Source organism: Eulemur rufifrons, chromosome 7 (genome assembly GCF_041146395.1).
Source record: "Eulemur rufifrons isolate Redbay chromosome 7, OSU_ERuf_1, whole genome shotgun sequence".
Classification (NCBI taxonomy): Eukaryota; Metazoa; Chordata; class Mammalia; order Primates; family Lemuridae; genus Eulemur; species Eulemur rufifrons.
Window position 1 is genome coordinate 92,032,032 of NC_090989.1, and position 26,089 is coordinate 92,058,120.

General features: G+C 34.9%; 1 protein-coding gene across 16 annotated transcripts in view; it reads left to right on the forward strand.

Annotated features, from left to right (window-relative positions):
* The window catches only part of MECOM (MDS1 and EVI1 complex locus), a 540,410-nt gene extending 515,372 nt beyond the window's left edge, over positions 1-25,038 (forward strand). For 8 of the 16 annotated variants that reach the window (XM_069472951.1, XM_069472958.1, XM_069472956.1 and 5 more), the window contains 8 exons: positions 1,777-1,803; positions 7,475-7,641; positions 8,728-8,805; positions 12,391-12,560; positions 14,530-14,674; positions 18,317-18,553; positions 19,712-19,895; positions 23,491-25,038. In XM_069472951.1, coding sequence (XP_069329052.1) covers positions 1,777-1,803; positions 7,475-7,641; positions 8,728-8,805; positions 12,391-12,560; positions 14,530-14,674; positions 18,317-18,553; positions 19,712-19,895; positions 23,491-23,625 — 1,143 coding nt within the window. In that variant the 3' untranslated portion in view covers positions 23,626-25,038. The remainder of the gene's footprint in view (positions 1-1,776; positions 1,804-7,474; positions 7,642-8,727; positions 8,806-12,390; positions 12,561-14,529; positions 14,675-18,316; positions 18,554-19,711; positions 19,896-23,490) is intronic. The other 8 variants (XM_069472952.1, XM_069472965.1, XM_069472961.1 and 5 more) reach the window with 1 other exon arrangement.
* Positions 25,039-26,089: the final 1,051 nt, after the last annotated feature.

Here is a 26,089-nt window from a genome sequence, read left to right on the forward strand (position 1 = left end):
AACACTTAAAAATACATGAACACATACATCAAAATTAAAAGATAAATGCGCAGGGTCTAAATTCCTCTCATAGTTCAATTCTTGAAGAAGTATGTTTGCTCTGTTAGGCCACTAGAAGACTATATAGCCTTCCATTTTTCTCTTATAAATAAGTTAGTTTAAGGGAGAAATATGCATTGCAGAAGACTCCCTGGATGCATGGTTGAAAATTATTTATGATAACTTAGTTTAGGTTATAATTCTGAAAAGGAGATGATGGCCGCAAATAGATAAGATGAAGGGATGGCATTACTGTGTGGTCTCTGGAATGTCCATTTCATTGGGTTCTATTTTGGATACATTGAAATAGACATTCACATTGACAGCCCATTGCAACGGCCATAACAATCGGTGTAAAACTGGCTATTATTCCTTGGTTTGATTTTCCTATATTATTTTTGGTTATCTACACATTGTATTTCCAAATGTTTGGCTTTGTGTACATCAGCAGCAAAGACTCTCTTTTACTTACATTTCTGTCCTTTCTTCATTCTTTCATATTTTCTTCCTTCACATTTATTTGTTTATTTTTTGAGACAAGGTCTCATGCTGTTGCCGGGGCTTGAGTGCAGTGGTCATCATAGCTCACTGTAACCTCAAATTCCTGGGCTCAAGCAATCCTTTTGCCTCAACCTCCCTAGTAGCTAAGACTACTGGCTTGGGCCACCATGCTGGGCTAATTTTTCTATTTTGTTTTTTTGTAGAGACTTGGTCTTGCTCTTGCTCAGGCTGTTCTTCAACTGCTAGCCTCAAGCAATCCTCCCACTTCAGCCTCCCAAATTGTTAGGATTACAGGCATGAGCCACTGTGCTCGGCCTATTTTCTTCCTTTTAAATTGATCATCCTGTTAGAATATTCCAAGGTACTGGGGATACTTTAGTCTTTTCCCAAGCTATCGCTTATACATTGCTATGAAAATTACTTAAATCTTCTGCCCCATTCTTCTCTTTTGCTTTCAATGAGGCTTTCTTATTGTTAGATTTCTTCTATGATAAAGGTTTCATCCTTTCAAAACTATGTATTTTCCTTACTAAAGATACCAAAATGTATGAAAGCAAGATACCTATCCCCTATAACAAAGCAAAATGATATTTTTAAGGATACAATCTTTGTGCCTCCTGGAAGAGCACCTAACCCACTGGAGTTTTTCCTGGTGAACCTTGCCATAAATTGTCATAAATAACTAGATCTTTTTAATTTTTTAATTAATATTCGTGTTTTGACTACTGATGGTCTGATTCCCATACTAATAAAAGTCAGGCAGTGAATTTCCAAGTACATTATCTTTTTGTTACTCAATGATTTACATTTGGGTAAATATCTTTTCTTTGTTATTAACATTATAAAATTGCAAGAGATTTGATTTCTTCAGGAAATTGCTTAATTTTTAGTTGTCAAAGTAAAATTTAGGGTTATTGTTTTGTAGTGAGTAATAAATAAAAAGGAAGTGTCTGCTTTGCTATATGATACAGTAGTAAGTAGTACTTAGTTTTCTTGGGTAAAAGAACATTCTGGTTTATAAACTTGATTCTAATATTTAATTTAGGTAAATAGAGGAAATTCAGCAGTGTTATAAAAATATTTAATTTTCTTTTCCAAAGCTTTTACTCAAGGTACAGTTACATGATAAGAAAAAATTACTAATTTAGTATAAATGTTAATTTCTCAAAGGATAGATTGCAGTAAAGATACCAACACAGAAGTAATTTTTTGTTTTTGTTTCAATTTTGCTCCCAGTTCCAACTGCCTGATCAGAGAACTTGGGTAAGTTTTCTACTTATATTTTTGACTAAAGTTATGTAGCATTAAAAAGAAAACAGCTTACATTCTAAATTGCTGTACAGACATAAAGAATTTGGAACTCCTTTCCAGTAAATGCAAGAGAATTTCCCTGCTTTGTCAAGCTGCATACTTTCAGTTATAACTGGGCATTTAGTGAGCTACAAATTGTTTATACAACGATTTTATTCGATAAACCTGACCCATTCCACATAATTATACCTTGATGTGGAACTCTTTGTGGACACTTGGGAGCATGTTGTTAAAAGAGCCTTCGAAATGGGTCACTAAGTGGAAACAACCATTATTTGGGAGACCCTGTATCAGCATGTAAAGATGCTTTTGATAAAGCCTTTAAAATGATAAAACCTGAACTTATGTGTAGATACAGGCTAACATTGGAATTCACATCCATATATCCCAGGGCAGAAATTGGTTCTGGCTATTTGAAGAAATAAAACTAAATGTTTAAAAATCCATATCTAACTAGTGAATGGATCTTTTAGCATTGGGTCTCACTTCCTTAACTTTCAGTTGCTATTTCCAGATAGAGTCATTTTCAGTTAATGATACTAGGTACTAGGGGACAGCTTTATTTTTTATTGGGGAAGATAATCAAAATACAAAGAATAGTGCTTATTTAGTTTATACCCCCAAATAAAACTTGATCAATGGAAATAACATATATTATAAAATTTCCTCTTAGTATGTATGCTTTTACTTCTCTTCACTGAAAATTATGCTGATTTCTGAGAAATGGGCAAAATTTTGGTATATAGTTCAACCATCCTTTTAAAGCCACCATATAGTTATATAGAAATTAATTTTAGTTGAAGCACTTTACCACTTAACCTATTTCCTCTGTCTCGTGTTAGTTTTTCTTTACCACAAATTCCTCCACTTTATCTCTTTTGTGGACTATGTGACAAATTGGGATTTTTTTTTATTCCAATAGACTTTTAAGGCTTAAGTTCATTTATTCCAAAAATTGTTAATGTATTTATGAAAAGAGAGAGAGAGAGAGAGAGAGAGCGCGCGCGAGCACCACAACTTTAGGCAACATTGTGCAGTAGATGGAGTTGTGGAGCTGCTCTTTGGTTATCCTGCCCTACATTTCCAGTGTTGCTCCTTTGCCTTTCCTGATAGAGGTCTGTTCTGAGTATCACTCCTCACGGCCCTCATCCTTTCTAAGGTACAGTATGACTTTGACAGTGCATCTGTTTTTAGCTGCTTGAAGTTTAAGGCGTTGCCCCCCTGCATACATGGCCCATGGTTCTATCAACTTACAAAGCCAGTTCAGGTCTTAAGTTAGACTGACTTTCCTTATAATACAACAGCATAACAACCACCATAGCAGTGCTTTGAAACACTCCCCTTCTTTTAAGTCAAAGATTTTTCAAATCTGTGATTTACATTGGTATTATAAAACATGTGTTAGTGGGAAATATTAAAGATATATGTTTGTAATTTTTAGTGGTAAAAAAATTCTAAGTGATTTCATAATCATGACCACTGGATATGATACATGGAGTGAGATAACTATAAAATATGAATATTTACTTCTTCCCCCAAATGACCATGATTTTAAGATTTCTCAAGATTATCAAGTGAATAAATATAGAAAACCACCAAATCTACAAACTTTCCCATCATAAGTTATTTATGAAAAGTTAGTTATTTTATGATAAAGCCATGTGTAATCTAATTTGTAAAACATTAGGTCACATAATTCATGGTGCCATTGGACATATCATTTCATATAATCAGGTTGTCACTTTAATAGTTTTAATAGGAAACTTTTTTATGTCATCAATTATTGGCTGCAAGATAATAAATGTTAAACTAAGTACTTAGGACCCAGCTGATGATATCTTGCCTGCTGAAATGTTTTTAAAAATACTAACTTTATTTGACTAGAGAGATAGCTACATTTTTTGGTAGGAGCTAGGGAATTGTGTCTAAATATTAGTTTGCGTCACTATAAAGTTAATAGCCTCTTGGGAACTGGAAGGGGCTGAAATGACTTCCTCTTCCAGACATCTGGTTATAGATAACATCAACAACTATTATATATGTAAATAAAAATTACTGTTCCATAGAAAAAACCTGTCATTTACTGATCTTAGATTAGCCTATGACATTAATGGATCACATGGCAATACATTTTTAAAATATATGATCTAACTTTCCCCTTTATTTCCCCCATTCTCAGCAAATTTCTTATTCATAGTAGTACACATTGCCTTTTTCATTGGATTTTTCATAATTTAAAAATATACGTAGGTGAATTCTGTTCCATTTATCCCCATTTATCTTGATTTTAAAAAACCCAAGTTAGATTTTAAAATGAATGCCAAAACTTGCTACTTCTTCTGTGAAAAGTATGTTACTTCTGGAGGAACATCATGAGTCAGACCAGCAAATCTGTATACTAGATACAGCTAGTTGCTTTTTTTTTTTTTTCTTTTTCTTTTTTCTTTTTTCTTTTTTTTTCAAGATGGTCCCACTCTGTTGCCTGGGTGCTGGAGTGCAGTGGTGTCATCACAGCTCACTGCAACCTCAGACTCCTGGGCTCAAGCGATCCTCCTGAGTAGCTGGGACTATAGGCACATGCCATCACCTGTGGCTGAGTTTTTGATATCTTCTAGAGGCAAGGTCTTTTTCTGTTACCCAGGCTGGTAGATAAAGCTAATGTTAATCCAATACCTTAATCTAAGGTATAAACTCGGGTTGATACTGGTCATGGAACTGCTCAACTACCCCACCTGGCAGATGTCTAAGTCACTTCTGTCCTAACATGGAAAGTTACTCTTTCTAGCTGAGGTCAAGTGCTATGAGAACAAATATTAGGAAGATGAAAGGAAGGATTCAGTGAAAGCTTTTATGTTGCTTTAGTGGTTGCTAGCTGAGCAGAAAGTGTGGGGTGCGTGTGTGTGTGTGTGTGTGTGTGTGTGTGTGTATGTGGTGCTCTCAGCTACCCTTGGTTCACTTCCCACTTTCTTTCCCACTCCAATTGAATCCTCTTTTCATTTGACACCAAAAGCCAAAGGTGGGGTGGCTTATGAGACAGGCACTTGGTAACCCCTATTCTTTTTCCTATTATCTTTAAGAATGTTGTTATTTAGCCATCAAGCCCATACTATATTTTCTTGTTTCTTGATGGTTTTCCCAAATCGAAACAGTTTGAGGTAAAGTAATCAGTGATCTTCCTTCAAAAGAAGCTCGCTATTAGCAGCTACTAAAGTAAGACACATTTCTCAACAGCCAATTGCTCTCAAATAACTTGAAGGACTTGTAGTTTATGTGTGCTAGAGATGAAAGCTGAGAATAATAGTCATGAGTAAGCTATTTTCCATATAAAAGGGAAAGTGTTTCTATAAGATGTATGGTTGCAGGAATCTGAGTGTGTCAGCAGGACAGACACTCAAATGATTTAAAACCACTAGATAATGAAACTTTACTCAAATATTAAATGTACATAAATAAAACATTTATAATCATTACCCATGCACTTACTGTTCTTCCCAATAAATATGTGTGATCATGAGCCTCACCCTTGCTTGTTACTGCTACTGCTAATCAGCTTGAAGGCCAGAGGTCATTTTTCACTCAGACAATTTATTTCATGGTGGGTGGAATATCGAAATGATTTTCTGCAATGAACAATTAGAAGGAATAAATGCAAATACAATAGTATCATAAAATATTTCTGGATTGATTTTTAATAAATAAAATCCAAAGTAATCTGAAAATGCTAATGCTCGGGCTAGAAGGGAAGAATGACCATATTCTTCAGAGACAGGATTTCCTCCAACCTCTCTGAGCAGCAGCATCATTCCATATCTCTGCCCTGTGATCAGTATGTGTCAAAATCCTTCATAGTGACAAATGTGCTGTCCACTTGCATCTGTGGAGAATGTTTTAGCAGCTGAGTGATTATGAATCAAACCCCTGAGCTTATAGCCCTTACTGCCTCCCAATGCGTTCACATTTGTCATGTGACAAGTAAATGTATCTTGACTTTCCTCTGAGATTTTTTTGTACCGTGTTTGATGAAAGACATTTGGCAAATTGGCAGTGGTACCCTGTAGGTTGCAATTTGTAGCTAGCATTAGGAGACTGGGCATGAAATGAGAGGGCAGGCTCCAGGATAAAGAGAAAAGAAACAGAACTAACTAGAACATGAATAGTCATTTGAAGAATCAAACATACAATATTCCCTTTATGAGAAGAGATCATATTAAGGCCATGCTGTTAAGATTTTGCTCTAGTAAGAAGTTGATGGCATTCTATCCAGCTGTGTCCACAGAATATATGTTTTATTAATTTTTCTTTTGAGTGGGAAATGTTGCATTTTATTTTTAACTTGAGCTTATAAATTAGGCCTCCATCTCTGTCTTGCTATCTCATCAGCAAAAGAATTAGCCTCTTGAGTTGACCAGTTCCTTGAATTTGCGGTTGTTGTCATCTTGGTCCTTGTGTGGCTTCTGGTCTGCTACCCCAACCCTTTGAGAAACATACAGAATGCATGTACGGTGCAAACACCTTTTTAATAGCTTTTTGAGCTTTCTAATGGCATACTGCCCTGAGAACCAAATAAATAATGGGTGAGTTGATTTAACAAGATGGCCAGAGTGTTTGCTTTTTCTACGTGAAAATTTAGTAGTAAGCAGCTTCCAAATAAAATGTGAGCACTGAGGAAACTTTAAATTTCTGGAAGGTTGGAGGGAAGGGGAGAGTCCCTCTAACTGTGGACATTAAGAATCAAGCTAAATATAAAAGTAAATGCCACCCTCTGATTGTGGCTGTCAAATACGTTTGTAGGTGGACAAAAACTTGAAGATTATAAGCAACCTAAATTAGATTGCTGGGGGGAAAATTAGGCAGGATAGTTTTTCATCAAGAATATTTTGCTGAGTATGGTTATATGAACTGCTCCCCTTGTCTTATAATGTGCATGCCAAGTTATCCTACATGAAATTATGTTAATATATCATGAACCATCAGTTCAACTCAGTTTTTGTCCAGAACAAATTAATATTTCATTAAAATTTCTTGTATATGATCCCACTTAAAAATCTGCTATGTCCAGATAATAATTCAATGTAGTCTTAGGCAATACACCTCTTACACATTAATTTTTTTCTGAGTTACACACATTTGGCTTAAGTTTCAATTTTGTAACACTTTATGTTCTTTCATGCTGTGAGTTCTTTTCATGGGACTCCATGATTCTTATGGTTTTCATTACTAGGCAAGGAATATAGCACCTTTCTCTATAATTTTCATTATGTTGATGCTCATAACATAATACCAGTGCTGTCACTTAATCAAATAAAAAGTTAAATTGGCTTTATTATCTCCCTTATGTATTTCATTGCTCAATTGTATATCAACTTATTATAAAATGACCTAACCAAGATCTTATGAAAAAAGTTTACCCAGCATTTTATAAGCTTGGTTTTACTTTTGTTATTTCCAAAATCAATCAGTTCTGTCATTGTTTATTTAATATTGGGACACTACAACCTCTTCTTACAACCCATTGCATTCAGCAGAGTTGATGCTTCATTTTTACTGATGTTCTGGTTTGCCAGAGATTATTACAGAAGAAAAGATGTCAGACCCTTCGTGGTCTTGTGCTTTTGCCTTTCAGATGTCAGCTATTGAAAACATGGCGGAAAAGCTCGAGAGCTTCAGTGCCCTGAAACCTGAGGCCAGTGAGCTGCTACAGTCGGTGCCCTCTATGTTCAACTTCAGAGCACCCCCCAACGCCCTGCCAGAGAACATCCTGCGGAAGGGAAAGGAGCGCTATACCTGCAGGTAACTGTAAAGTTAATTATGGTTGACTTTCCAAAAATCTCCCCTCTGATTTCAAAAGGCCCTGCTATTTGTGTTGGAAATTATTCTTGATTAGATGATTAATAGCCACCATGATAGATGTCAAGCACTTCAAAGTGTTCTTTATTTAGTGAGATATAAAAATAGTGGTTTTAAAAATTATTATTAAATGAGAATTTTAACACAGGCCATTTGGTTGTGATAAATGAGGTTGGAAACAGTCCAAATACTATCTGCTTGTCTCACTTTGATATTTATGAATTTTCTTTCACAGTTAATTATTTTCAACCAAAGGTATAACACTACTGTCCTCAAGCATATACTTACAAATTGTCATGGCATTGAAGAATAAGGCCATTAATGAAAGACAAATAAAGTCCATAAGTGAGGAAAACTAGTTAGTAAATTTCTTTTTACTCATCAGCAGTAAAGCTTGTTTCATGTTTCTGGTTTTCTGTGTGATTTTTTTCTAAACAAATTGTGCCGATAATTTCAAAATTGTCTTCAGAAATTTGTGGTATCTGACTCAGGCATATCAATTTATCTGCTTTTTGGAAAACATGTCACTTTCTTTCCAGAAAAGCTTTTATGGGTACATACCTTGATGGATGAAGTCTCAGGATCTCGTCTGATCTGATACCACTCTATGTATGGGGAGTTGTCACTGTGGCTGACATGTAAAATGAGTCAAAACATTTGAAATCTGTTTACATCAACCCAGAATCACAAACTCTCATCATTTTCTTATCCCCTTGTCTGGTTCAATTTTGTGAATGTAAAGATATGGAGTTAATAAGAGAGGCATATGGGGGTCATCAAAACTAAAGTCTATTTTCATAAACTGCTTGCTTATGCATGAGCAAATTCAACCAGATCTCATAATGCACTCTTTATTTGCAGAGTTATTTATATCTGTAGAATGACTTTGTTGCAAATTTTAAATACCAAAGACATGTGAGTTCCATGCAAGATTAATTAAATCAGGAATAAGCATGTGGCTCCTCTGTGGCTTGAGTGAAATAAAGTCGACTGTGCTGACTTTCTCTTATAAACATCTCTTCATAACAGATACTGTGGCAAGATTTTTCCAAGGTCTGCGAATCTAACACGGCACTTGAGAACCCACACAGGAGAGCAGCCTTACAGGTTTGACAATGCATCTTGCTAAATATTGTAATAAAGTGAACTTATGGGCACAATTTTACAGGAGACTGTTCTGTGCTTGTCTGAATATGTGTCTGTTCCATTTGGAGTCAAGGAAGAATTGACTAAGTAGGATCAAAATTAGAAGAGTACTAATTTCTTTAATCAAGGCTTCCTGCCATTCAATTTAAAAGTTCTAGCACAGTGCCTGGTACAGAATAAGCATTTAAGAAATGTAAGCCATTTAAAAAATTATTTTAATTGATAAAAATCTTAACATTGCAGCCTCCCTTTTTCAAGGCTCAAATCTCTGTTAGGAGTTAACAACGCTTATATACTTGATTTTCCCAGCACAGCTAAGTCAGTTTCTAAAGTTCCCAATAGAAGTTTAAGGAACAAATCTTAAACATGTGGGGCACGGGGGAAGAATGAAATGTGGGATGAGAAGAACAGACATAATAGAGGATATTATAGCAGCATTTCCCAACCTTTTGGGCACTAGGGACTGGTTTCATGGAAGGCGATTTTTCCATGGACAGGGGGTGGGGATGGTTTCAGGATGACAGAAGCGCATTACATTTACTGTGCAGTCAAACCTCTCTGCTAATGATAAATCTGTATTTGCAGCCACTCCCTGGTGCTAACATCGCTGCCTCAGCTCCACCTCAGGTCATCAGGCAGTAGCTTCTCATGGGGAGGATGCAGCCTAGATCCCTCGCATGTGCAGTTTACAGTAGGATTCGTGCTTCAGTGAGAATCTAATGCCACCACTGATCTGAGAGAAGGCGGAGCTTATGCGGTGATGCGAGCGATGGGGAGTGGCTGTAAATACAGATGAAGCTTTGCTCACTCACCCTCCTGCTGTGCAGCCGGGTTCCTAACAGGCCACAGACCAGTACTAGTTAGTCTTCAGCCCAGGGATCGAAAACCACAGTATTATAGGAAAAGGGTCAATTTTATCAATAATTTCCTAGAGTATCTCTTAGCTTATTCTGTTAAATGTCAAGATTAGCCATATGACACGTGGGACACATCTAATTTTAATGTTATTGTTTATAAAAGAATGGAAATGAGTAAAATTCCCCCTTCTAATTTTAAAATATGACCTACATTATTTAATGTTCAATTCCTTGCACACAGGATTAGATTCTCAAAAATATATCTTTAAAGAATGAGAGTTACTTATCTTAATTAATATCATAATTTTATTCTCCTTTGAAATTTTTGTACATTGCATACACACAAAATTATCTTTGTCTGAATGTTACCTTTTTCCATTAAATTAGGGAAATAATTTGTCAGTTTTCAAAGACTTTTTAAAAATGCAAGAATAAGAAAATGGACAATTTTATTCTACCTCATAAAATGGTGTTATTATTGTACATGTATTTAAAAATAATACAGACCAGAATTTTGGCATAGTTTGATATTTTAAACAATTATTTGTCCATCCCTTCTGATATATAAATGAAAAAATCGGATTTACAAATGCTAATTGCCTTCTGTAAAGTCTCATACGAATAGAACCAGAATTAAAACCCAGGCTTGGAGCTCTCACTTCAGGGTTTTTTTAATCTCGTTGGGTGATCTCAAGGACTCCCTTGGCCCCTAAATCTACATTCAGTAATTAGAAAGGCTTAATAGTATACTACTTGTGATTGCATTATGTGCTCATTTTTAAGAATTTCTGCAACATCGGCTCTGAATTGAGCTGTCTCTTAACCACCTACTAATTTATTGGAATAGGATGGAATGATTTTTTTATTTAGAGTACTTGGTTTTCTGGCCAAGACATTAGCAAAGGAGAGATACAAAGTAACAGCTGATCATTGGTTATAACATCCTTATTGGTCAATATTATTCAGATTTGAGAGGATGATGTTTACTAGATTTGGAAAAATCTCCTTTGTACATAGCAGAAAGATGCATGTGAGAAACAAAAAAATCTCTCTTCCTCATGATCTGTATACAAAATGTTTTGAGTGAAAATTCTTTCTGAAGTGTTTGCTGAGAATGTAAGATTACTCTAACATAGTTTCGTAGGCTGTTCTGCTTAGCACAACACAATTGTGCTAAATGTACCATGGTTCTCATTGCAGTGGGCCTTGGAGGTGAACAAAGTTATTGCAGAAAAGGCCATGACTTCATATGCATTTTTTTCAAAGGCAAAGGCTAAAATATTACAACTACCATCAATGTAGAGTTTCACACATTTTTTATTAATATTATAAGTGAGGAAAGTTGAGGAACCTTATGATGCCAGAACAGTTTTTTAAGGGAGAAAAATTAAATTAGTACTTGTGTTGGTTTATTGAGCTTATGCCAAAGTAACTAGTTCAATAGATTACTTTCCCCACTGGACTACCTAGACTTCTGGCACATAAGGACAGCCATGGAAGTCCAAGAACTTCAAGTGGAGTGGGGTGATTTCTGATTTAGAGTACTTGAACCAGTGAGTCTGCTTCCAGAAGTGGGAGGTGAAGGGCCCTTCACACATGGAAGAATGAGTTAAGAATTTTCTGTCCTCTAAGTTAGAAATTTTCCCTTAAAAGTCATTCAGAGAAGTCAATTTTTTTCTTTCAAGCAACACGCCAAAAAAAAATCACATGAACAAATGATGAAATCTTTACCTTAAAATGTCAGAGCAGAATAACCCATCAATTACAGAATCTCCTTGTCTTCTTTGCTGATAAGAGCTGGGGGGAGGAGGTCTTACATTTTTATATTTTCATTTTATGACTAAAGGAAAACTTTAAAATAATTTATAATATTTTATCACATGGAAGACAGAAACAATTAACCAACCAGTAACAAGTGCTTTCCTGAAAAACTAACCTGGTTCAGAATTGCTACAGACTCTTTAAAAAAATAGAAATGAAAATTGGGGGAAATAGGGATGGAGGAGGTCTTCACCTTTGCTTTTATTCCAAAAGGAGAATTTAGTGGCATTATCACTTGTTTTGGTAACAGTTTAAAGATTAATAGAGTAAAAGCTTTGGGGATTCCCAATCACTAATGGTCATGAAAATCAGTTTATTTGATATTGTACTAAACCATTCATATTGTCTCAGTTTTAAAAGTTTAGAATGTTTCTTGCTGTTTTGAAGACAATAACAGAATTTTCTTTAGGATTAGCAACTGAGAAAGTGAATTTCCTAAGGAATTAATCAGACTGAAATTTTGAATTAAAAGTGATATTTTTATTTTAAAGAATATATGAAATTATTTCATGTTTGTTTACAAAGGATTTAATTGTTTTGTCATAAGCAGAAGATAAAACAAAGCTACTATTTCTTAATGTGCTTAATTCTGTGAAGTTTATTTAAAATATTGGAACTGATTACCCTCATAAATTTGGGAGCAATCTAATCACCTATCTTCTATTATGGTTTTACATAAAGTCATAAGAATCTTTAAAGCAATCAAAGTCTATTACAGTTGAAATCTTGACAGCATGAATAGTATTCTTCCCTGTGCCTTTTCTTTAAAATGTTGTTTTATGGGTGATGATTTTTTATACCTGGTTTACTAGTCTTGAGAAATATCTTTTGATTTGCTTGCAAATATTTTCTCTGTTTTTTTTTTCAGATGCAAATACTGTGACAGATCATTTAGCATATCTTCTAACTTGCAGAGGCATGTTCGAAACATCCACAATAAGGAAAAGCCATTTAAGTGTCACTTATGTGATAGGTGTTTTGGTCAACAAACCAATTTGGACAGGCACCTAAAGAAACATGAGAATGGGAACATGTCTGGTAGGTAATCAATTGTGTTATGAGGAAAAGATGACTGATTTTTCATATTTTAAAAGATAACAAGATAATTATGATCTTTCTTCTTTCATTCCACTCTGATACCCTCCCGCCCAAAAAAAATCAGATCTATTGTGAAAATTCACAGCAAATTTCCCTTGAGATTTTAGAATTCTGTGCATGATGTGATCGTTGATTGATGTATAACTCAGTGGGCTTATTTGGATTATTTTTTAATCTTCCTACTCAATGGGCAGTGTTCAACAAAGAGAACCATGACCCATGCTCACAGGAGACTTATGAATCAAGATTTCTTAAATTGCAGGGAATAATCTTTCCACCTGTTGGCACACAGAATATGGTTCCTAAACATGGCAGAATTGCTAGAGTGGCAATCCCAGAATACCGTACTCTGAATATTAATCTAGAAACCATGGCTGCTTTTACAAAATCCCTGTAGTTCAGAGAACTTTTTCCAGGTAACATTTTTAAGAGTAGGGATATGAGACTAGTGACATGATCAGAGGAACCCATAGTAAATGATAGTGGTGCTTTGTTTTTGTCACAAATTCTGATATAAAACTAAATTAAAAGAGATGGCAAAAAAAAAAAAAATAGCTTCCCTTAATTCGGACCTGCCAGCACATATTTAGCAGAAGGGATTGTAGGTTTTCTTGTCTTTGACTTCTATTAATAATAGTTACATAATAAGCCATTAACTAATATTTGCCAGCTGACGTGTGTGCAGAGCAAACCTGTGCAGCCACAATTTGTTTCTAGAGCATGGTAAAGGAAATGAGTTGAGAGTGAGGGAAGGGGGTGAACATGGAGTTCAGGAAAAGAGATTTTTAAGAACAGAAAAAAATTTTGGATTTATGCACACTAGTAATCTTTATTTAAGAAAATTATTTTATTATTAATCTTTCCTCCACTGTAAAGGCACAATTGTTTATGATCTTGAATGGTTACTACTTAAAACTATACACTGCTTATTTCCCTAAATGCCAAACATCTACTGATCGTGGTTTTAAAATATTAGATTTTAGGCACAGAAGTCTAATCCAATATACAAAACTGGCCACACTCTAACTGTTTGTACCCTCATAACACACAACTATTATTTTCTCGCTGAAGTTATTTCAGGAAAAAATAGTTAAAAATGTAACATGTCAAGGTTCAATATTTCCTTGATGACCCAGATTATGATTTCTTTAAGCTGAGGGGATGCTCTAACCTCTTGTTTTTTCCTACAGACTATTGTGATGATCTATTACATTTTAGATACTTTGTGGGCAAGATAAATAGCAAGAAGCTAATGTTGACATAAAGTTCAACCAATATATAAAATGCTTATAAATGTGTAAATTTATGTAAACCTTACAACAATCCTGTGAGACAGGTATTATGATTCTAATTTTTGTAGGTGAGGAAGCTGGAGATCATCCTGTAATCAGCAGTCCAACATTGTCCTGTTAATACTATACCACACCAGCCTCTGGGCTTAACCTACACAATCACAATATGGAATTTTCAGTGTGTCTTTAATGTTTATTTTGTAATGTGCTTTAACACAGCAGCAAAAAGTACTTATTGACTGCATCCAGGACTGAGTATGCAGTTTCTTATAGCAGAATTTAAGACTTGTCTATGGTTTACCTCTCCCTATATCTTCATTATATGAATAAAAATGTTTCCAAGTCACAGTGAAGGTAGGAAGAAGCTAGTGAGAGGACGGACATCCTTGAGAGAGTGCGCTTCGTAATTTCAATGGTTCAAAATATGCCAAGGGACTCATGGACACATGTATTATGGTAAATTGGGGAGACTTTGACCTCCTAAAGTTACTATTATTAATATTCTAAATGGCTTATTTTAAGAAACAACACAGATCAAAGTCATGAGGAATGAGGTTCCAAAGAAATTACTAGATAAGTAATAATCTTTGACATAAAAGGTCTTCTGCTCCACACAGGTACTGCAACATCGTCGCCTCATTCTGAACTGGAAAGTACAGGTGCGATCCTGGATGACAAAGAAGATGCTTACTTCACAGAAATTCGAAATTTTATTGGAAATAGCAACCACAGCAGCCAGTCTCCCAGGAATGTAGAGGAGAGGTAAAGCTGTTTTTCGCTTTTTAAATTCTGTGGCATCTGAGCTGAATACGTTTTCAAAAACATTTGCTGTGCTCACTTTTGTGGCACTTCTGTTATACCTACTACCAATGACTGTTATATATTTAGTGCATACGAAATACCATAAGCTCTTCTAAGCATTTTACATGTCTTCATTAATTTAATTCTCATGACAACCCTATGAGATATCCACTGTAATTTTATCAGTGAAGGAGTGGGGACATTGAAGGTTAAAAACTTGCTGAAGGTCACATAAGTAATAAATGCAGTTCAACCTGAGCTGTCTGGTCCCAGAGCCCATGATTTTACCACCATGCTGTTCTGCCTCTCTTGATAGCTAAATAGAATATTTTTCAAAATTCCACAAGTAGAAGGGAAAGGCACGACAAGGATTCAGTTGAGTCACTGATCAATAGCAATTACTATTATATATATCACAGATAATATATGACTCTGTTTCTCTCTGCATCTGTCTGTATATATTTATATATGAAATACCCATTGAGTGTCACTCAAATGTCTTTTACATAGAAACTGTTTGAGACTTTTTAATTAAGATTCTATCACTATTTTATGTCCTCTGAAGCAGGTGCTTATTTAATTCTGGCTTGTTTGTTTCAGTGGGGAATGATCACCTTGTTTTTAGTGACCTGGTGCACGGGCTTCTTTTTGTCATTATCAACATCAAACATAAAATGGCTTAATTAATAAAGAAAAACTTTTATTGCTGTTGATAATGATAATTAACACTTACCTAAGACCTTACTTTGCATGTGAAGTTAATGCAACATTATTTCATCAAAACTACTGGATTTAATTTTTCTTATCTGTAAGTTATAATTAAATATCTGTTATTGAGAACTAGACTTTTTGGAATATAATTATCCAGTAGCCTATTAAATTAGGATGCTGCATTGTAAATTTTAATGTAACGTGAAATTAGTTAATAAAAGTCCCATTACTTTTCATCACACAAGTTTATTGTTCATCATACAAGTATTATTGGGTTGGTGTTCTCAATTTTTGATGCCATTAATAGTCAAAGTTGATTATTATATTTTAGGTAGTTTCTCCATTAAGGCAAGCTTCAAATAAACATTATTACCAAAATAACATAAAAACATATGGCTATTTCTATTCTTCAACTTGTATAAAAGTATATCTATGGAAAAAAGGAGAGAAAGCTCCTTCCTGGCCTCTAAGAAGTCTAATAATTAACAACATTGTGAAGTTGGATTTATCTTTCCCTTTTCTTGCCCATTTGTGTGTGTGACAGAGAGAGAGAGAGACAGAGAGAGAGAGCAGATGACTAGAAGTAGAAAGTAGTAAGAACAAGTAAGAAACAGTCACCATCTTAAATTTTGATAATGATGTTTACATGATACAAATAAGAAATATTGAATGAAAATCACCATTTGGGTTCTGAGATGCCTATTGAGATTTTTCTAGCCTTTAATTGGAGATTTGTGAGCCTGTATAGCTGCAACATCTGGTTTCAACATGACTAAACAGCACAAAAAGTAAGAAGGTTGAGTCATCCAACTTTTTCCCCTGAACTCCTATCAGGCTACTTTTGATGAATAATTTATCCCCTATAAATTGCCACATTTGAAAGCATAATTAACAAATACGTTTTCTTAATTATGTTGGCTTTTGTTTCTTTTGGTTTTCATCCATGCACTCTTTTTTGTTCTTTTACTTTTTCTTTCATTTTTTAAAATGAGAATTTCAATACATTTATGCAAGCAAGCTGGCAGTGTGTCTGGAAACTAATAATTTATGTCTGTGCAAAACATGTTTTCATCATTCTTTGATAAAAGAGGTTAAGCGATTGGTTATATAAAAAGCTTAATAATGATGATATGACTCTTTCTGGTCAAATGGATTTTTACTATGTGCATCTGTCACATCCAAGATTGGTTTGTTTATTTATTTTTTTAACCCTGGGAAATCTGAATATTAAATTATACTCATTTTTGGTATGTGGGAAAGCAGTGGGGGTGCATTGTTGATACCTGATCTTGTGTAATCTGAAAAGTAGTTACATTAAATGTAAAAACTGCACACAAGCAATTCATGTAACCAAAACATTTGTACCCCCATAATATTCTGAAATAAAAATAAAATAAAAACATGCTACAGCTAATGCATCCATTCCACTTCCCTCCATGTCCTTCCTGATTTGTCTCCCTTAGTTTGGGCCAGCAGCACCCCATCTATGCCTTCAGTTCAGTTGTCAGTGAAAGATACGTGATGCAGTGGGTTTCTTAAGAGTAATGAAAGAGGAATTTGGCCCTGCCTCACACTACAAAATGCTTATTTATTTCTCCCTTTACATTTTAATTGTTTAAATATTTGAGGAGGAGATTCCTGCTGTGGTAAATTTATACTCATTAAATTGTCAAATATGAAAAAAAGTAAAAATAAAATAAAAACTGAACATGACTGTTTTAACAGTCTTCACGAGTTTTGTGCATGAGTAAATAGGTAAAAGAGCAAGGCAAAATGGAGAGGTTAGGAATGGCCCGAGAATCAGAACACCTGGATTCCTGTGATGGTTTGATCCCTAACAATCTTTCTGATCTTAGGCAAGTTCTTTAACTTCTCTGGTCATATATCTTTAAAAGGAGGAGGTTTAAAAGATATTCTTAAGTTCAAAACATGTAGTTATTGTGTAATTTTAATTTAAACTTTTAAATTGTACAATGAAACTTAAATTCAACTTATACATATTTTAGTGTTCATGTTTAAGCTGAAAAGCTTATCCTAGTTTTATAAATGCCCTCAAATGTATTAAATTGGAATTCCTATGTAATTAATCTCTTTTTTATAATTAAACTCTGTAATCACTTTATAATCCTTGCAATCATAAACAAAAATATTATAAATGACTTTTTGGGATATTATATTCTTTTGCATCATTATATCCTTACAAAGCAAACTTCAAAACATATTTGCACAATTACATTTCTAGATCATTTCCCACCTCAGTGTCCCCTGGGATTCAGATTATCAAAACTAATTTGAAAATAGTACAAATAAGTGAGATCTCAATCACTTCCAAGTTAGGACAGTGTGTCTGAGTGGAATATACCACAGATGTCACCTAGTAACAGTGAATATTAATACCAGTTGGTCCTTTGCAGCTACCTTAACATTGTCATTGAACTCTTCCATTCACTTCAGGCATGTGTGTTGAAGCTGTTGCCAGTGTTGCTCAGGGTTATGAGTTTTCCAGAAACCTATTATTTTAATTGGTGGGTACTTAAAAGGTAATTAGGTACATTATGCAGAGAAATCACTTACATGCTTTTTAAAATATTATATATATAACAGTATCATCTATCAGGCAAAGCCTGATAAGAAATAGGAGACTGAGATTGTTTTTCCAGTTCTGCCAGAGGCTCCATTTATAATCTGAATAATCATCCAATTATTTTTTTCTTCATCTTCTCATTTGTGAAATTACATTATTTTCCCATGGTTGCCATAAAGCATAAACAATAAAAATGTCCCACATAAGTGTTGAAAATCCAAGCTGTTGTTAGAAAGACATGATAAGAAAGCTAACTTCAAGCTTAAAAATGAGACCAATAATTGAACATTTTTTATGCTTTTTGAAAGAATGAATGGCAGTCACTTTAAGGATGAAAAGGCTTTGGTGACCAGTCAAAATTCAGATTTATTGGATGATGAAGAAGTGGAAGATGAAGTATTGTTAGATGAGGAGGATGAAGACAATGATATGACTGGAAAAACAGGAAAAGAACCAGTGACAAGTAATTTACATGAAGGAAACCCTGAGGATGACTATGAAGAAGCCAGTGCCCTGGAGATGAGTTGCAAGACATCCCCAGTGAGGTGAGTATCTCTTGTGGCTTAAGAAACGAAGCAAAAGTAGACCCACATACGGTTGCAATTCCTCCTGTTCTGTTTTTCCATTAGAACAATATTTCAGACAATAAGCAATTTATGAGCAATAAACAATAAAAATTAAATTGAATTAGCAAGGCATACTCAGTGGATCAGTTTTAAATAGATGAAGATAAGGTGGCCATCAACGTAATCCACAAGCACATAAATACATCAGTGTTTGTGGAACTCTGATTAACCTAAGGTAGAAAGGATAGATGAAAATTATGTAAGTATACAATCATTTCTTTTTAGACTCTACCTGTAAAACTCAAAGAAAAATAGAGATTTCAACATTATCTAATTTATTCAGTTATCTGGTGCAATCATCAAATATTGAGATAAATTTCAATGCATTAGTTTTATGTGTAATCATATAGATGACAAATTTTTAAATGGAAAAGATAGTTAAACTGATGGGAATATTATATTTTCATGAAGATATTGAGTGCTAACTAAATATTATCATAACTAGCTTTACTTTAAAATGGAAATTATAATTGTATGAATTCTGTCTCCTCACATTGCTAACAAGTCATTGACTTAACTCTTTATCTCAAACATATGCTTGACTTTAGTTATTAAAAATCTAAGGGAAATATATATTTTTAAATATTTACTTACTTATTTATTTATTGAGACAGTCTCACTCTGTTGCCTTGGCTAGAGTGTGGTAGTGTCATCATAGCTCACTACAACCTCATACTCCTGGGCTGAAGGGATCCTCCTGCCTCAGCCTCCTGAGTAACTGGGACTACAGGTGCACCACCATGTATGGCTAATTTTTTTATTTTTTGTAGAGACAGGTTCTTGCTCTTGCTCAGGCTGGTCTGGAATTCCTGGCTTCAAGCACTCCTTCCACCCTAGTCTCTGAAAGTGCTAGGATTACAGGAGTGAGCCACCACACCCAGCCAAGAAATATATATTTAATATATAATATTCATAAATATTTTAAAGACCCCAATAGCTGATACATGCTCCTTTATACTGCAAATACAATATGAAGTTGGTCAGTTGCATAGATAGATTCAAATGAAATTGACTTGATTAGATAACAAACTGAAAAGGAAAAAAAAACTTCTGTGCTTTTCCATTGGTTCATTTTAGGTATAAAGAGGAAGAATATAAAACTGGACTTTCTGCTCTAGATCATATAAGGCACTTCACAGATAGCCTCAAAATGGGGAAAATGGAAGATAATCAATATACTGAAGCTGAGCTGTCTTCTTTTAGTACTTCCCATGTGCCAGAGGAACTTAAGCAGCCGTTACACAGAAAGTCCAAATCACAGGTACATATTTTCCTGCAGCATAGCATCGTGGTAACATTGTGCATGAGAGTGTACATTTCCTTTGATTACCAAAAAGCAAATATTCTATATTTGAAATATTCTACAATCCAAATGGGTTCAGATACTTTACTCAAAACACTCATATCTTTACTGTCTATGACCAAATCCAAAATAGTTAACAAAGATAGCAATTAGTATGGCTGCATTCTGCATAGAAACCTCTATGACAAACCCTATCCACAATGATCTTTCCTTTACTTTGCAACTCCCTTACTTCTACATAGTCCATAATGTTGGCGTGCAAATATTTATATATTACCTCAGAATATTTTTTTTGGTCAACATAATTGTATTTCAAGATTTTTTGAAAGTGAATTCTATTTTTTGTCCTTTACTATGTCTCATAAATTGTTTTGTATAGTTAATTACAAGTAATCTAATTTTGGAATTTAAGGGTAAACTGAGGATCGGAAATGAAATGAGTTGCCAAAGTTATGCACCAACTTGATGGCACATCTGGAAATAAAGCCTATCAATTTTTATTGACTGAATGAATGAGTAAATTAATGATACTCAAATTCACTGGACTCTGGAACATTCTATTACATAACTAAAAACAAATCCATTTAAGGAACCATAAATACCAACTAAAAGAGTCTCAGCTCTTTTGTTACAAAATAAAGGGAGTCAGTACTTTTTGTTTGACATCCACACTCAATCAGATTGTATATTCAGGTTAATTAAAAGAAAGAAAGAAACTCCTAATGAAGTTTCTTCATTTTCTTCCAAACTGACCATATTTATTGGTTACTTTGGTGTAATTGTTTGAATCATTAGCCCATTTTTCAGGTGGCCTGATACGTCAAATAATGTGATCATATTGGGTTGCACTTTTAGAAATGATTTTCTATTTGGCTGAGATGTTCTGGGGTGGTTGTAACAGCAAATATAGTAATATTTTAATGACGGTGGGGAAAACATTGTATTAATGGGAATAATACAAATCGTTAAATATCATTCAATTTAGTAAAAAGTCTAAAATATTATGGAAGGTAGTGGGCAAGATAAGTGTTCTTTCTGAATTGAAGTCAAAGCAGCCAGCCTCTATGCTACAGGCTCCCAGAGCCTACCTCCATGAACTTGAGAACATCACTTACAGACCATGGGTACCATTTTCTCACTGTAAAATGCGATGGGTGGAGAGGATATCTAAGATCCCTTTCTGCTCTATGATTCAGTGGGGATAAAAATGAAATTTTCAGTTTTTGACATTAAAAGTAAACTAGCCAGAGTGGACATCTCATTTTCACTTAGAGACATTCATAAGAGGTGGCTAGTATTTCTTTAAACTTTTAATTTCTCATTCTTCCTTTCAGAAATAACTGGGGATCCATGTGTTCTCTTTTTAAATTTCTTTTAATTATTCCACAAAATGCTTTTCATTATAAGACACAATACCTAAAATCTTCAGAAACTATCAGATGTAATAGAAAGCAAAAGGGCCTGAGAACCTAGAGATAATGAACGTACCAGCATTTTGACATGAAATCCCTGCCCAGCTAGGCTGACAATTACCATTACAAGAAATACTAGCATTTTGCAATCATAGCTCATATTTTTCTTGTTACTTGATCACATCATGTATTAGTTTGAAAATGATTAGGCCTTTTAGCAAATTGACTTTCTTTTCTGAGACCATTCATTCATTCATTCATTCAGTGGTCTGTTAACTGCCAGTTATATGCTGGGCACGGATCCTTGTGTATGGAATGTTTATTTCCTTTGATTACCAAAAGGCAGATATTCTATATTTGCCATTTTCTAGAATCTGATGGCTCAGATACTTTACTCTAAATATGCATATATTTATTCTATCTGTGATTTTTATAGTGATTGAATCCAAAATAGTTGACCAAATACAACCATGGCTGCATTTTACATGGAATTTTCTGTGAAAAATCCTATTCTACAAAAATTCATTTCATAATAATAGGTACTATTTATGTCAGGCACACTAAGCTCAGCACTTTATGTAAGTTAGTGCCTGTGAATTTATTACTCTCCCCATTTATATGAGGAAAGTGAAGCTTCAAAAGTTAAGAAACTTGCCCAAGGTCGCCCAGCTAAGTAAGTAGAGGTAGGTTAGTAACAGGTTATAACTCAGGATTCCAAAATTTTCTCTATATTCTCTTTCCTCTTTCCAAATATCAGAATGAGTTTTGTTAAAACTATTTCAGAATATTCTTTATCTTGATCTCTCAGAGTAGGTACATAATCAGAATAAATAGTTTAAGTTCCATGCTCATTTAAGCCGTATTTTGAACTCTGCAGAAGATAAGGACTCTGTCTTATCTATCCTTGATTCCCTGGGACCTAGCACAGTGCCTGGCATAGAGTAGATGCTTAAGAAGTACTTGTTAAATTGGTCATGAGATTTCTGTAGAGGTCCAGAAGGCAAATTGCATACATAAAAGTCAAATGTGTACATTTAGAGCAATGACCCAGCAAATCAAGATCAGCCTGCAAGGGCAGATTTTCTAGCTGAATGCCATGATTACGGAAGAAACCACAGACTGGCCACATGTCTCAGCATGACTCCCAGAGATGAAATTCTGCCTCACAACAGAGGCATTTTGCCTTTGTTTACAGAGAGTGGAATGTCTTTGGCAGGACTTTAATGATTCCACTTCAACAGCATTTTGACAAGCAAGTTTAGCAATGGATGAGACCAACAATAGCAAATCAACAGTGAAAAGTTCACTCACAAGTCAAGACCAAACATTTCATTTGAATATTTTACTTGGCAGTAAATGGGGGATTCTCTGAACAGTTATTTAGAATTTGACATGATAATAGGGAAGAAAGAGCATTTCCTCACAGAGCACCTCCACGCACCTTCTGTCGTGCAGACACTGAACGCAAATTGGTTGGAACATTGTTGGATCTTGTGTTTTGTTCTATTTTTTGATGGGGCTGATCTAATCTGCTTCAAATTTCAAGGTCTTCGGGTGTCAGCATTGAATATATCAAACATGGAGGGGAACTGGAGAAAGGGCATTGGATTAAAAGTTCGGCAGAAATAAATTTTAGTTGAGTGACTTTGGGCAAGTCACTTCACCTTCAGCACTTTCAGTTATAAAGTGCAGGAGTCACGTAGTGTGAGTAGTTTCCTCTACTAGGCCAGGGCTCTGTCAAGGCAGGTCTATACCCTATTAATATTTGCAGTTTCAGTCATAAGCACACAATAATATTTTTGGTGAATTGAACGTGTGCAGTGAATGAATGACTGTATTTATGGTTAGGCAGGGGAATGACTCACGTTTTTTAATGGAAGCATTATTGATATTTTAGGTAGGATAATTATTTTTTTTTTGTTCTGTAGGATATGTCACTTTTGTGGCCCCTAGGCTCTGTAGGCCAGCAGTAATCCCATGTCACTTTGACAAAAAAATATTCCCCCCTTTACCAAACACACCCATTAAGGATGCTCCTACTCAGGGTCCCATCTCTTCCCAACACTCGCAAAGAATATTCTTTGAATTAAAAAGTGATGTTTTTCCAATGCCATTTACTGAGTCTGTCTTCTTTACCCCAGGCATATGCTATGATGTTGTCATTGTCTGACAAGGAGTCCCTCCATCCTACATCCCACAGTTCTTCCAACGTGTGGCACAGTATGGCAAGGGCTGCGGCGGAATCCAGCGCCATCCAGTCCATAAGCCACGTATGACCTTCCCAAGGCTGATCAGAGTGGGACCAAGTCCAACAGCAGCATGGCTCTTTCATGTAGGACTATTTACAAGACTGCTGAGCAGAATGCCTTATAAACCTGAAGGGTCACTCATCTAAAGTCTGGTGACCTTAAACTGAATGATTAAAAAAAAAAAGAAAGAAAGAAAGAAAGAAAAAGAAAAAAGAAACTATTTATTCTCGATATTTTGTTTTGCACAGCAAAGGCAGCTGCTGACTTCTGGAAGATCAATCAATGTGACTTAAAATGACTCAATGAAGATGAAAACCTTGCTGGGCTGAAGGCATCTTCCAGTTCACCCTGCCTAGGGTGCGGGTGGGTGAGAGGGCAATTGAGATGGCAGCATTGACACGAATGAACACTCCATAGAAACTGAATTCTTTTTTGTACAAGATCACCTGACATGATTGGGAACAGTTGCTTTTGATTACAGATTTAATTCTTTTGTTTGTTAAGATTTTATGTAATTTAACCCTTTGAAGACGGAAGTAGTTGGATGAAATGCACAGTCAATTATAGAAACTGATAACAGGGGGTACTTGTTCCCCCTTAACTTTTGCCTTCTTAAGTACATTGTTTAAAACTAGGGAGAAAGGGGATGTGTATATTGTAAACTATGGATGTCCTGCTCAAAGAGGTCAAGTCAGTGAAGTAACCTGTTCGTCACCAGTACCGCTGTACCACTAAGAAAATGTTTGCCAAATCCTTGTAATAACATCTTAATTTTAGACAATCATGTCACTGTTTTTTAATGTTTAATTTTTTTTGTTGCGTGTATCATGTATTTATTTGTTGGCAAACTATTGTTTGTTGATTAAAATAGCACTGTTCCAGTCAGCCACTACTTTATGACGTCTGAGGCACACCTCTTTCTGATTTCAAGGACCAAGGTGATTCGACCTGTGTAGGGGAGTGCCAAATGGTGTTTGGCTTTTCTTAACATTCCTTTTTTTGTTGTTGTTGTTTTGTTTTATTTCTTAATGAACTAAATACGAATAGATGCAACTTAGTTTTTGTAATACTGAAATCTATTCAATTGTATAAACGATTATAATTTCTTTCATGAAAGCATGATTCTTCTGATTAAAAACTGTACCCCATATTTTATGCTGGTCGTCTGCAAGCTTGTGCGGTGTTCTGTTCATGTTAATCCTATTTGTAAAATGAAGTGTTCCCGACCTTATGTTAAAGAGAGAAGTAAATAACAGACTGTATTCAGTTATTTTTCCCTTTATTGAGGAACCAGATTTGTTTTCTTTTTGTTTGTAATCTCATTTTGAAATAATCGGCAAGTTGAGGTACTTTCTTCAAATGCTTTGTACAGTATAAACTGTTATGCCTTTCAGTGCATTACTATGGGAAGAGCAACTAAAAAATAAAGACTTACAAAAATGATTATTTTCTCCACTGTGTGGTAAATACCAGGTAAAAACTTCTCCTGCAATTTTACTTTCCCTTTGGGATCCAATGATTTAAAGATATGATGTCTGGACCCTTGATGCCCTAACAGATACCTGGAATCTAGAGCATATGTATTTTTTTCTATTTATTTATTTTTTATTTAAAAATATTACGGGGGTACAAATGTTTTTAGTTACAAGGATCTCTTTTGTTATGTTTGAGTCAGGGTTATAAGTGTTCTCATCACCCAGATAGTGTTCATTGTACCAGTTCAGTAGGTTTTTGCTCATCCCCTCCTCCATTCTCCCCCCTGCTTTATTTCCACTGAGTTATACTTTCCTCTGTGCACGTGTTCCTCATCAGTTAGTTCCAGTTTAATAGCGAGTACATGTGGTCTTTGCTTTTCCATTCTTTAGATACTTCACTTAGGATAATGGTCTCCACTTCCATTCAAATTGTTCCAAAAGGCCTTAATTCATCCTTCTTCGTGGCTGCATAGTATTCCATAGTATACATATATCACATTTTGTTAATCCACTCATGAATTGATGGGCACTTGGGTTGATTCCACATCTTTGTAATTGCGAATTGTGCTGCAAGAAACATTTGCTTGCATGTGTCTTTTTGATAAAATGACTTCCTTTCCTTTGGGTAAATACCCAGTAGTGGGATTGCTAGATCAAATGGTAGGTCTACTTTTAGTTCTTTGAAGAATTTCCATACTGTTTTCCATAGGGGTTGTGCTAATTTGGAGTCCCACCAACAGTGTATAAGCATTCCTTTCTCTCTGCATCCATGTCAGCATCTACTGTTTTTGGACTTTTTAAAAAAAGCCATTCTAATTGGGGTAAGGCGATATCTCATTTTTGTTTTAATTTGCATTTCCTTGATGATTACTGATGCTGAGTGTTTTTTCATATGTTTATTGGCTACTTGTCTATCTTCTTTTGAAAAACTCCTGTTCATGTCTTTTGCCCACTTTTTAATGGGGTTGTTTGATTTTTTTCTTGCTGATTTGTTTGAATTCTTTATAGATTCTGGT